The sequence below is a fragment of the Marmota monax genome, unplaced genomic scaffold (assembly GCF_021218885.2).
Source record: "Marmota monax isolate L192 unplaced genomic scaffold, Marmota_monax_Labrador192_F-V1.1 WCK01_AAM20220418_F8-fsc00014, whole genome shotgun sequence".
Lineage (NCBI taxonomy): Eukaryota > Metazoa > Chordata > Mammalia > Rodentia > Sciuridae > Marmota > Marmota monax.
In genome coordinates this window covers 3,516,732-3,530,524 of record NW_026695222.1, presented here as the reverse complement: position 1 = coordinate 3,530,524, position 13,793 = coordinate 3,516,732, and the positions used below count along the sequence as shown (strand labels likewise).

The following is a 13,793-nucleotide window of genomic DNA, read 5'->3' as shown; positions in this document are numbered from 1 at the left end:
GAAGGTATTTTTAACAGGATATAAGCAAAGGGAAATGATCTGGAAAATAGAAAATTAAATCAATTGAAATATTTGGCCTGTTTTCTTATCATTATTTAAGTACATTCTATTTTATTTTATCTTAAAAGTTTAACCTTTATGCTATAGACTTATTTCAAAATATGGAAAATCTTATCTTGCATATATGTGTGTGTGTATATGTATCACTCTTTTATTTTTTTCCTCCAAAGACCATTAAATACTAAATAGAAACAAAAACTAAATAATTACTGTAAGGAACCAAATCTCACTTTAAGAAAACTAGAGTTGCACATTTGAAAACATTACTTCTACACAATGATTTGTCATCACCACATCAAGTTCACACTCATACCTCAGCAATAGCAGATCTATTAACAGCCAAAGGCATTGGTTCCTAGCCATACAATGGCTGACATTTCATGTCTGTGGTAAGAGGAGCAAAATGTTCCATCACCTTGTACTGTTTAAAACAAAACAACAACACAAATATTTCCTAGTTATTTAGTGATTTTTTTTAAAGATCACTACACTTTAGAATTTGCTAAAAGGATAAAAAGTAGTGTTGTAAATAAAATGGAAAGAATACAACAACAATGAACCAAACTGTGATTATTTTAAACAAACAATACACTATCTGAGGAAATTTGGTTAGGGTGCAATCATTTTTACATGTACATGGAAGTCATATTGTACACATATTGGAGAACAGAGATTAGAGGCTCTTCTCTTTGAACTTTTGGCCTGTTTTAAAACTCATGATGGAAATGCTAAAAGCAGTGAAAATCAGGAAGCTGGCATTTTAGTATGGCATCTCCATATTCTATAGTGGCACCTAAAATGGTAAGGCCATAATATTTGTGGTCTTGTTTGGTGGCAAATATCAATATTAAAACTTATTCACAGCAGAGGTCCCAATAAACTCCAAGCATAAATTTCAAATTTGGACAATTGCCCTATAGGTATCAGGCCTAAAAATGTTTTCCCAAAATATAGAAAGCCCTTACAGAACTTTAAAGAAAAGAGCAATCAAAAGAAAAAAAAAATAGACATAAGATAGGAATCATCAGTTTACAAATAGACATACGAAACTGGGTCTCAACCGTCAATGGTAGTGAGATACTATCCTTTATCTAGTAGACTGACTTAAATTTTGAAAATTGATGTTAACCAATGTGATGAATATGCTGGGAAAACAAAAACGCTTATTCTATAGATGGATGCTGTAGAAGGTTATAAATTTCTTGAAGAGTAATTTATGATACCTTAAAATTTAAAATGTCTTGATTTTGATCAAGACATTCTACTTCTAGAATTTGACAGTGGAGACACGCATTTACAGTTACTCAAAGAAAAATGTACATGGCTTACTTGTAGGCATGTAAGGCTAGAAACAACCTATCTGAAAGCAGGGAGATGAACTAAACTAATTATGGTATGGCCATGAAATAAATGTTGTGCAATCAATACCATAAATAAAGTAAATCTTTACTGACATCTGGGAAGTTGGGGTGGAGACAGGAAGATAAGTTATTTAGAGTCCTCTAAGAAGCAAATGCTAAGGAACAATACAAAGTATAAGAGATTTGGGGGGGACATGTCTGTGATGGGTCAAAGGGAAAGGGAGCAGAGATAGGTAAGTGGAACGTTTAGACTTTTAAGGATTTTATGGATCCAATACCTATATCAGCAGAAGGAAGGAGAATTGGGTAGGGAGAGCCTCAAATTGTAATACTGCTTGGAAAAAGTCTCAGCCAGGCTGATGGGAAGTCCACGAACAGAAATCACCCATTGGAACAGCCCTATTTTTGGTCATATATGTTTCAGATCTGGTAGTCCCAATTGTACTCAGTCACTGGCTTGAAGCATCCCAGGGAGCACATGACCTCAACATAAATGCTGTAGCAGTTCCCAAGTGCACAGCTAACTCTACTTCTCACAGGAGAGTCTTCTAAAAGGAGCCTTGAGGGCACATCCCCATGGCTGTCATAAAATCACTTTTGTTGTTACATTATTTTGCATTAAACCTTTTCAAAAATATATATATCAAACAATTACAAGAGAAATACTTCTGTAAAACCAATTGAACATCAACCCCAATGCTTTCCGTCCAATTTTAAAAATATAAATTGTCCAAATGCATATGCCAATAACAGGGTCTAGTGGAGTTCTATTTTGAAGGCACTACAATAACAGTGCCAGTCTACAGAGCTCCCCAGATAGATTTTCTATAATTATAAGACTTGTTGGCTTGATCTGTGCAACAGTGTCCCAGCTTTGAAACTCAGAAGGCAGTAAATCGTTGATTTTTTAATAAAGGAAAATTTAAACAGCAGGTGCCCATATAGAAGAGTGGTACCTTATTTCCAAAGCAAAATTGAAACAAATACACTTGAATAATTAGCAATTCCACCTTGTTGGCTCTTTCAATTAGTAATTCAGAATGTGAAGGGATGGAAAAAGGAGACTTACAGCAGAGGGAAAGTTGGCAAAAGATTCAGGATAATGCCTTTTCCCCTTAACTATATACACTAACATAAAGATGCGGAAAATACTATAAATGAACTTGGAGTATTAAGCACAGATGATTCCCAGATGCATTTGCATACTTTATCTGAGAAGCGAAGCAGAATAGAATATTTGTTTGACAGGTTTCTTCATGAGATAGTGAGTGTTCTCAGCTAAAACATTTCATTTGTGACCATTCCTGAGTAAATGCCGAATTCTTCTGTTCACTGTATTTCCTAGGATAAGCCTGAGTTTTGCCAGATGTGTAGTGAATAAACCGATTCTGATGAGAAACCTGCAACTGTAAGACCACCAAAAATGGATGATCTGTGCCTAGTGTTAAGTGGGACACATTCCATTTATACTATCATAGGAACTTAGGGCCTTTTAATATGACAACTAAGCACAACTGTGTTCACTACGGTCATAAATGCATTTTAATTCTGCATGTGCTATGTTTAGTTGTTTTAAATCAGTAACTGCTTTGCAATTTCTCTTCAGTTATGCTCTACTAATTCTGTCCATGCCTGAACACCAAAAATGTTGACTTTTTCTACCTTGCAGCTGCTCAGGAGCCTCAAGAAACAGTCATCCTTCTAAAGAAACATTATACACCCACTGTCAGGTCAGGCCAGACCATTGCAGGTTATCTAGCTGAACAGTTAAATTACTTATAGGGTTTTTGTTTTTTACCCAGGTATCAGGACACACCAAGGAGCACTGAGCATGACAGACATCACAAGAAATATACCAAGCCCTGGAACTATTCTTTCCCTACAAAACTTGTGTCCAAGGGAAACCCCCTAAAACAACCATGGCACTAACATAAGATGATCTAACCTTTCACCTCTGTTTCTATTGTTGGTTTTTGCTGGATTATATGTTTGTTCTGATAGCTATTATAGTTCTTTGAGAACAATCCTGGGATGAACTCCAAACTAATAATGAAATTTCTGACCACCACTTCCTGGCAGAGGGAAGAAAAAGTAGAACCCCATCCAGAGACACAGCCAACAATCTTAAAAGGTTCATGGCACTACAAAGCAGAATTTGAGAAAAAATATCCTTCTTGCTGATGTTTACTCACCAAGTATCAGTTAGGAATGACTAAGGCTGCGCTAGCCAATATAGTAGCCTTTCATTGCATGTGGCTCTTTAACTTTATTTACATGAATTTTTCTGTTTTAATCAATGTGAACAAAAATGAAAAGCACATAGGCAGCATCTTGAAATTGGACGTATTCATGAAGGCTTGCACACTAGCAAAGCATCAATGTCTTGCTATTTTATTGTGTCTTGTTTTGTGTTAAAAAACAGAATGAGAATCCTAAGAGCCCTGTGTTGTTTTACTAAGATGAGCTCAGTAGAAAGGATGTGTAAACTTAGAACCCAGAGTATCCTACCATTGGTGGATCTATCACAAATCACCATTCAAATATCGAAGCAAAAGAAAGTTCAAGCTTTTATGCCAACATAGAATGTTGTGTCTTGAAAGCCCTCTTTTAACCTAAAAGGTTGTTCTCCCAGTCTCTAAGAATCAACATAAAATTGACAGAAAGCAAGCTTAGAGAGCTAAGATGAAATCAACCCTGGATGGTTCATTATATCTATTATCAGAGAGGCTGTTGTCACCCCAGAATGACATAATGGCATTGGTTGTTTTCATCTCCACTCCCTGAGAAATGTCTTCACAGAAATCATCCAAGTGCTATGAAGCCCCAATATATCAAATGTACCCAGAAATACAACTCATTGGACTCTAAAAATTAATATTATTATTAGAATACCTGTGACAAACAGTTTATGCTATTTTTTAAATTAAAGGTTTGACTTATAATTTGTATGTAAAGATGCATTTAACTAATATGGGCAGGTATAAAATATTTTTCTGAATCAACCCTTTTCTGAACAGTTTTCTCAATTAAATTCTGAAAAATTTTGTCAGAATTTCCTTTTTTGTAGTCAAACCTTTGCAAACCTTTCTTTTTGTAGTCAAACCTGGCAATTTATAGCAGAACCCAACTCTCTGAAATATGGATTTTGATTTGCTCATTCATTTGTACAAGTTCAGTTCAACATTTATGGACCAATTCACATATCTAGATGCTATTTCCTAATTTCTGCAGGCACAGCAGATGGCATTTTGGAAATCTTGTGGGAGAGTTGATATTTGGCCAAATAAACAAGTTAGTTGGCTTTCTCACTCAAGAGAAACTCCTCAAGAAGGACAAACCCCTAAATGTACATCCCTCTGCCATAACCTACACTGATTTCAGCTGTCACTGGTTGAGTCTAGCATGCTTTCCCTCAGTCTGCCATCGATCACACCCCAGCACACCTGGAAACCATTAGCAATTATTAGATTGTAATTCAGCATCCCTATTTCTATCAATAGGTATGATGATCCTCATCTGATGACATTGAGCTCTTTCACATTGAACCTTCCCCCACCACCACCAGTCCCCTCAATCAAATATTTAACTTGACCCAATCTAATCTATTGGGATGTTTTTGTTGTTGTTTTGTTTTTTGGAGGGATGAGGGATTGAACCCAGGGGTGTTTAGTCATTGAACCACATCTCGAACCCTTTTCACTTGTTTTTATTTTGAGGCAGGGTCTTGCTAAGTTGTATAGGGTCTCAATATGTTGCTGAGGCCTGTCTCCAACTTGCGATCCTCCTGTTTCAGCCTCCCGAGTTGCTGGGATTACAGGCATGTGCCACTGTGCCCAGCTCTATTGCATTCTTAGAAAGAAACTGGAGTGCAATCTTCAGAAAAGAAAAAAATCTCCTAGAATATCAAGAGTATAAAGTATATGAAGATATCAGCAAAAAGTTTTCCAGCTCTTCAGCACTGTAGTCTTATTTCCTCCAGATATCCAGTGCTAGATAAATGCTAAGATTTTGTTTTCGCCAGTCCTTTTGAAAAGCAAAGCAGAGTTAGTAGTCCTAATCAACAGAATTTTGTTCTTCAGCCCCACAAAACAGAACACAGTAAGCTTTTTACAAATTCATAGTTTGGGTCACTAGTGAATCCAAGTTAGGTTTTGAAATGACAATTGCCACTGTACAATTTAATGTGAAATTGTTTTTACATGATTATTCATGCCCTTAGGCTGGAAATGTACTTATCAGTTTTATTCTAAGCATGCCTGTATTCCTGGAGGCATCCAAATGCATGCATGCATGAAAATATAGATGAAAAGAAGAATGGGAATGTAATTAGGTTTTGTAATTAGACAACCAAGACATCTCATTTGCTGCTCTCTTTTAATGGCTTTAAAAGCTATTTTAAAAATCCCTTCATTGAACTTGTAGTTACCTCAATTTGGTGACACAACTTTTGAAAAATTAATCAACTTGATGTATGTAACCCTGGCAACCTAGAAATATGATTCATTTTTATGTCTATCAATCTATGTCTTAGATACACTAAGGTCAGCTTTGCTTGCAGCAATGGTACAGTAATCATCTACGTTCCAATCTGACTCCCTTCTTCAAGGAGATATTTATTCTCCCTGCTGTCTACCTGGGGTTGATTTTGGGGGGCCCCCAGTATAGACACTGGAAAGTCAGGAGCCAGAGAAATGAAATGAGTTTCAAAGCTTTCTTGGCAAGTGACTCATAGGATGAAAGACAAATTGAAATACCCCAATATTGATAATATTGCTGTGTTGATATTACTTTCTTTTACAGCTTCTATGAATTAAATATGGGGAAACCAAGAACAGACCATAGGCTACTTTTGGCTACACAGTCACTGCTTAGAGGAAGAAAAAAGATCCATATCCATTGCTAATTATTGCTATTGCTGCTGCTGTTTTTCCTGAAGAAGGGAAACATGGATTCTATTTTCTACCTTTATCTGGTTAAGGATATTTAAAAACAAAACAATACAGATATTTTAAGTTGAAGCAGATACTTCCTCTTGTAGCACTAAATAAGAATGGCTTAAATATAAACTAACACCCTGTTTTTCTTTCTTTGGAGTTTCACTGGTGTGTGAGTAAGTGAATATATTGTGCTTTCCCCCTGGACACTCAGAATCAAACAGGCCTTCTGACCCATCCCATCATGTCTGAACTACAAACTAGTTTGAGCATCATTTTTGTTCATTTCCTCCTGTCTGCCCGCTTAGGGCAGCGGCAGCCCTCTGCAATGCACCCTCTTGGACAATGCATTGTAATCTCTCTCTTTCAAATTCCTTTTTCACGTAGTCATTTCTCATATTCTGTTGGAAACCCAAGAAAAATTCATTCCACACTGTCATCCCTTTGTCCTAACCAGAACAACTCGATCGTGTCGAAGAAGGCATGAACCATATCAACCAAGACATGAAGGAGGCTGAGAAAAATTTAAAAGATTTAGGGAAATGCTGTGGCCTTTTCATATGTCCTTGTAACAAGTAGGTACTGGGTACCAGCTCTAATCTGTGGCGTCCAGTTTTCTTTCTTTCTTTTTCTTTCTTTTTTTTTTTCTTTTTTAATGTCAAAGTGAATGTCTGAAGTTTTGTCTTTTTTTTCTTTGTCCTTTTCCATCTGCTTCATTCTGTGGGGATAAAATACTTGTGTTTAATCAGAACAACTGGAACGCATTGAGGAAGGGATGGACCAAATCAATAAGGACATGAAAGAAGCAGAAAAGAATTTGACGGACCTAGGAAAATTCTGCGGGCTTTGTGTGTGTCCCTGTAACAAGTAGGTGCTGCCTGCCTGCCTGAAGCTTTGGTTTTCCAAGGCCCCATCTCCAAGCCTTGACAAGCTCATTCCTGCAGGCGCATAGGCAGGATGAGCATGTGGCATGCAGAACAGATCAATACCGTCTCCAATGCATTCATCTCATAGCATAGATGATATTAGTGGGAGTTACTGTTGATGCATTAAAAATCAGGCATACTACAGTGAAAGCTTCACTGTCAGCAACTTTTATTGATGAACGTTTCAACATTTTCCAGAAAGTGTACTTTGAGACGCAGGCACCCCATGACCTTTGTTTTCTCCAACCCCAAGAACCAAAATTGCGGATTTAGAATAGAGAATGGGTAAGTTTGGAAGATAAGAAACACATGTTTGATTTTTCAAAAGTAATAGAGGCAAGTAATTTGGCCCAAGGAAGCACTCTGCAAGTTAGATTATGTCAGAGATTTTTCCCTTTCCATTGCCCGCCTGTTACCAAATTTGGTCCTGAGATCCACCTTGTGTAGAGGCAGTGAGCAGTCCAGCGTGAAGTGCCCAATCCTTGCCCAGATTGGGACCATCCCTCTCAAATTCTTCCCCTTGGAAGAGCAACCCGTACACTGGCTGAAATGTTGAAATGTGTAGATTTTGCATGCACAATATCACAAAATTTTCAACTGTTCTTAAGGTTCTGCAACGCTTTTTTGGAATGTAGCAGAAATGTGACATGTGGTTATAAGGTTTGCAACAGAAAGAACCTGAAACCAGGGTTCTGGAAGATAGTCTCATTTGACTAGCAGTGAAAGCAAAAAATGCATGAGTGGATTGTCCAACATGCATTTGGAAAATTAAACTCATTACCTGATCTCCCTCACCCCCTCCCTCTTTTCCTTTTAAAAGAAGCTTTTTCTCCTAAAAGCTCTCCTAGCCCTAGCTTTTAGAATAGAAATTGATGTCGTTTCTAGCAGATTATATGACTATTCACATCCTTTAAACTTTGAGGCTGATTTAAAATATCCCACTTCCTGTTTAGGAGGGGGAGGGGCTCAATTTACCAATAAATAAAAAGCATGTTTTTGAAAGAATCATCTACAGTGAAGTCTGATTAACTGGAATCTAACTAACTGGAATTCTCAACTATATACTTCCTCTTCCCTTTTATTTTTAGCAAAATAATAATAATAATAATATCCCAAATTAAAAATACCCTGAGACAATCTATGTAATTTGCAATGTCTCAAGTCTCCATTCTCTTATAGTCTTCATATTTAAAAAAAAAAAAGGAAGAATATGAAATGAAAGGCCATCAAACACAACAGTAACATTGGAAAAATTTGATTATGACCACTACTCAAAGATGCCCAGGCAGAAAATTGTCTCAGGGGTCTAACAAAATTGCCCTTGAAACAAAATTTCTTCTTCAGTCCATTGTTCATTAAGAAAGTCGTAAAATTTACCAAAATGACTCACTAGCAAGCATTCCAGTTAGTCAAGATTTGATTGTATATCCTTTCCAGTGGCAACTGGCCCCCACGAGAGATTTCCTTCCGTTTCGTGGTGAATTCCAACAGATTCATTTTCGCCCTTCATCAACTATGTGTGAAGAAAGGGTGGAGTCAGGTCTCCCTGGGATGGATTCTAAGGTTCCAATGAAACACCACCCCTACGATTCCACATAAAAGTGGTCGCTAATTCCTTAATGCACAAGAGACCCTAACTGAGCTTCAAAGCTTGACCGAAGTGTTCCCTATTGCGTGTAAATAATGCTTTAAAAACCATGTGTCACAATGCAGTGGCTGGTGGTGCCCTGGACTATTTGAGGGCTTTGCCCTGTCTCAGCATGTTTCGAAGGACTATGGTAGATGTACGGCAGTGATGTGAGTCTATGTGCAGAGTTGTGGGTGCAGTGGTTTGCCTTCTTCTGGAAACGCATATTTCCCCCTCCTTTGACTTTGCCAAAGATGGTGTACCAGATATTTTACATAGCAGAAAACATCAGAAAGTCCATAAAACTTCCTTTATTCCAAGGAAGGAGGAGATGGGGAGATGTGGGGATAAAGCCAGACTCTAAACTCTACAAAACTTACTTTGGGGATCTTGTCCCCTTGAGTGAGCCCATGGTCCCTTGGTGCGCTAATGTCTGACTGACTACTCAAAGGGCCACAATATTATACACTAAATTGCGGGGAGTTGCTGAAATTCCACTGGTGCATTTTCCCAATTGTCACCAGGGTTGCTTGGTCTGCAATCTGCAAGGATTAGAGCTAGTTTTAATAGCTGGCTCTGGTCCTCTAGTAAAAGGGGAAGAAAAAAAAGTTAAATTCTGCTGTTTTGTAACTTTAAAAAAAAATTATGAAAATGGGACCAAAGGATGTCTTTTGTTTCTGGACTAAAAACATATGGTTTCTACTATGCAAAGAACCTAAAAACATCTTTGATCGCCTTAAATTACAACACACCCACCAAAATGTGCTGCACATGTTTCTATTGGGCACAATAGGTATGCCTGGATTTTAAGTTTTTCTCCAAGGCAGCTCAGTGAAATACAGCCCATGGAGACCACACTGATTCCAAACCACTCTCCCTCCGTCACAACCCCAGGATAGTTGGAAGTAGGAGTTTGTAAGCATTCTCCGCCCTGCCCTTCAGCCCATCAAAGAAGCTACTGAACTGCGTTTCAAATCCTCACGAAGGCTATTACTGTCCTGCTAGTGCCTTTTTCGGGAATGGTCAACTTCGGGAGTAGTTTGGCTTAAATGAGAATGCTTCACTTTCCACTCATGCCTGTAGCTGGTGCATGAAGAAGAGATAAGATGGGTTTCCCTTTTTGGTGCTAGGTGGCTTGTTCTCTCTTCTATTTTCCTGCATTCATTTCACTATGCTTCTTTTACTTTTTGTCTCTGTGGACAAAGGTTTGTACATCAACTCTGGATGTATGGTGACTGTTTGGAAGTACCGATATATTATCTAATTCAAATCTCTCTAGAAACTCCTCAAAGACCATCACCCTTGGCCAACCACCAATCCTTTATGTCCTTCATGAAGCACTGGAAATGTTAGTTCCACATATGTGTTAGGGAAAACATATTAACAGGGATCTTTGCATGATGGTGTAAAAACTTGGTCAAGTATGTTTTTCTTGATGACACTGTGTTGCTGTGGTGTGATGTACACACCCTACTTGGCAGTCTTGTTTTGTGTATGTCTGCCAGTATGTTCTTTCTGTGTTTTGTGTCTCAAAATATAACCATGTCACTGAAATAAAACTGAATGTTCTCCAGCTACCTCAATCTTTATCTTAAATCCAATTAAACCACAAAACAAACCAAAGATTGCAGTCTTGACCATTGCAATCGACTCAATTGAAAATGAATGATGAGTAGTGGAGGCATGGTGGTGGCCAACTGTTTGGGTCCAGATTATGATATATCGGTATTCTCTAATGCCTCAACTTAAAACTCATTTGCTTGGTTCGGTTCTTCGCTTGAAGAGGTGATGATTGCCATGAGCTTGCTCCACCCTATGCCTTGTCACTCACCCTCTTTTTTGCATAGGCTTAAATCAAGTGATGCTTACAAAAAAGCCTGGGGCAATAATCAGGATGGAGTGGTGGCCAGCCAGCCTGCTCGTGTGGTGGATGAACGGGAGCAAATGGCCATCAGTGGTGGCTTCATCCGCAGGTGAGCTTCATGCATTCCACACTTCAGCCGTTACCTATTATTGAATAACTAATCACCCCAACACTGAGTGAATCTTGAAATAACAACCATTGTTTTACTCATGAGTCTATATGTTGGCCAGAAGTCTCTTCCACAAGCCTCTCTTGGGCTTACTCGTCCTGCTTCCTGCAACTAAGATGCAAGAGGATGATCCAAGAGGGTCTCACTCACTTGTGTGGTGGTTGGCTGCAGCTGTCAGTGGTATACTTCTGTCCTCCTCCACATGGTCTTCCAGAAGAATAATCAAGGTGTCTTTATGGTGATAGCAGCATACCAAGGTGGCAAGCTCTAATGAACAAGCACTTAGCAAGCCTTGACTTGTGTCATATTTGCCCAAGCTTCATTAGATAAAGCAAATCACATGACCACATCCATTATATCAGTGTGGCAGTTGATGGGCATCTCATCCCATGGGTTTAGTTGAACAAAGCTTATAGAGAGGTTTAGGCAGGATTAATAACAATAAATGGTGGAGCACTTATGGACTAGCAATAACAAGAAGCTATTACCATCTAAAGGGACAGGAAAGGGAGCTGGTATCAGAACCCAACAATAGTTATGACTGTGACAAGGGGCTACGGGTAGAGAAATGCAGACACAGCCAAATCTAGCAGGGAATGCAGAAAATAAACAAATGTCACAACACTTCACTCCTCTTGCCTTCCTTAATCTCCCAGGCCATTAGCCAAACCCATTGGAACCCAGAGGGTAAGAGAAGCTGGGTGATACAGTCATGGAGGTCAGTGTCTCAGAACATAGAGCAAGGAAAGTTAAAGCATAGATTTGGGGTGAACATAGAAAACAGTGAATGAGCTGCTTAATAACCATTTCTTTTGAGGAAAAAAATAAATGCCTCTTTTAAAAACCTCCAATTACACAGTTCAGCCAGTTCAGAATTCAGATAGCTCTTAGGATACCAGAAAACAGAATAATAACTAAATATTTCCTATGAAAAGAAAAAGCATGTTTCTTTTTATAGACTACAATACCAGGGCTCAGTCAGGGTTAGGGCAATTGTTTCCACAACTACCTATTCCCAGGCCATCATAACTGTTGTTGGTCACATAGTACCCCTGTGATTGAAATGATGGGTCACTGTCACTGACATATAAGGTCTTGATAATGCACCTGTAGGTTCACAGATGAGAATTCTCTTTCTACCTCTATCTTCTCCTAGGGAAACCAGACCAATGGGTTCTCAATGCAATGGCTACATAGTAGACTCAACTGGGGAGAGTTTTAAAAAATAAAGGAATGTCTATGTCCAGCCCACACCTGTTGATTCAGAATCTTGACAAACAACACAAGCATCTGTGGTTTTAAAGCTCCTCAGGTGATTCTAATATTCAACAAGAGTTGACAACCATTGAACTAGGATGTGTAGTACTTATTGGTGGTCATTTATTAAATTAAGCTTTTTCCCTATAAGAAAAATATCTAGGAATTTCTCCCTTAATATTTGAATTTTCTCTGGCCTGGACTACTTGAAAAATCATAATGGGTCAGACTACATTGGATGTTACCCAAGGGGGAGGGATTTTAATTTCTCTGAACATTTTTTATTCCTTTGGGAAAATCTAGAGTAGTGCTTACTGTATGCAATAAACACTTGTTATTTGAAATAAAGTATTTTCTTTGCCTTCACATTGGAATGTGGAAAAAATGGTAAGGTGCTTTGTAAGCCAACTCTTTCCTCTCCACATCTACCCCATTCAAACCCAAACCATATTTTATCACAGCTTTCTGCTCTGAAATCACCCATTCACAATACCCATAATAAAAACCCTTTGCATTAAAATTTGAGCAAATAAAAATCATCTTCAATAAAGAGTTCCCATTGCAGGATTAAAGGGCAGACTGTAATTATCCTTACTCTTCCCACTGATAATTGATTCCAAGTGGGAAAAGAGGTGAGATACTCACTAACTCAGCATAATAAGCATTTTCTTTTGTTCTCAATTTGAATCCTGGAGATTTGGGTTCAAAAAGAAAGCACAGTTTCTATTTAGCTCCACTTTCCTTCTCTGAACTAGAGTCTCTCTATCTAAAATGATTTTATCTTAAAGAATAAAATGTATAGAAATCATATATATGAAAGGAGAGATGATATGCTGGTGTAAGTCAGAAAAGTAGATAAATCTATTTAGTATACTTTCTTTAAAAATTCAAGGGTTCAACATGCAATTTTTGTATGTTTGGGTTTTTTGTTTTGTTTTTTAGCAATTCTGGGGATTGAAGCCAGAACCTCACTCATGCTAGCAAAAGACTCTACCACTGAGCTATATCCCCAGCTCTAAACACAATTTTAAAAATTATTGTTGAATGTACAAAGGCTAACCGTGTACTTGTATTGGATAGAGGTTTAAGATAGAGAACATGGAAGCTTTCGAGGTCCAGACTTTCCCTAAGCGTTGAGTCTAATATTCAAGGTTTTTCCCACCCTCGATCTTCTAAAACTTGCTCTGTGGCTCCTAGGGTAACAAATGATGCCCGTGAAAATGAAATGGATGAAAACCTGGAGCAGGTGAGCGGCATCATTGGAAACCTCCGTCACATGGCCCTGGACATGGGCAATGAGATCGATACGCAGAATCGCCAGATCGACAGGATCATGGAGAAGGTGAGCATGCTGCAGTCTACAAGTTGTTTCTGCTTGTCATTTCTGAAACAACCAACAGGAAGTGTGACGGGCACAATACCCTCACTCCCTGACATTGGATTCAAGCATATTAATTGCTGGAAATTGTGCTTTTAATTTTCTAAGACAGACAAACAAACAAAAATCCACAGGATTCAGCAACAGAACTTGAGTGAAGATTAGAATGTAGATTTGAGGGTGGAGTGCTACGGATCAAACCTAGGGCCTTGTGCAT

The 13,793-nt window shown here is 38.3% G+C and overlaps 1 protein-coding gene and 1 long non-coding RNA gene across 3 annotated transcripts in view; one reads left to right on the top strand and one right to left on the bottom strand.

The window, feature by feature from the left end:
* Snap25 (synaptosome associated protein 25) overlaps positions 1-13,793 on the top strand; it is an 81,651-nt gene that overhangs the window by 59,984 nt on the left and 7,874 nt on the right. Inside the window, exons 5-7 of one of the 2 annotated variants that reach the window (XM_046433074.2) lie at positions 7,105-7,222; positions 10,756-10,881; positions 13,396-13,540. In XM_046433074.2, coding sequence (XP_046289030.1) covers positions 7,105-7,222; positions 10,756-10,881; positions 13,396-13,540 — 389 coding nt within the window. Of the gene's footprint in view, positions 1-6,812; positions 6,931-7,104; positions 7,223-10,755; positions 10,882-13,395; positions 13,541-13,793 lie in introns of both variants that reach the window. The other variant, XM_046433073.2, reaches the window with a different exon arrangement.
* Positions 1-13,793, bottom strand: part of LOC131423785 (uncharacterized) — a 41,615-nt gene that overhangs the window by 24,978 nt on the left and 2,844 nt on the right. The window contains exon 2 of the long non-coding RNA XR_009225837.1: positions 374-13,582. This is a non-coding gene — a long non-coding RNA (uncharacterized LOC131423785). The remainder of the gene's footprint in view (positions 1-373; positions 13,583-13,793) is intronic.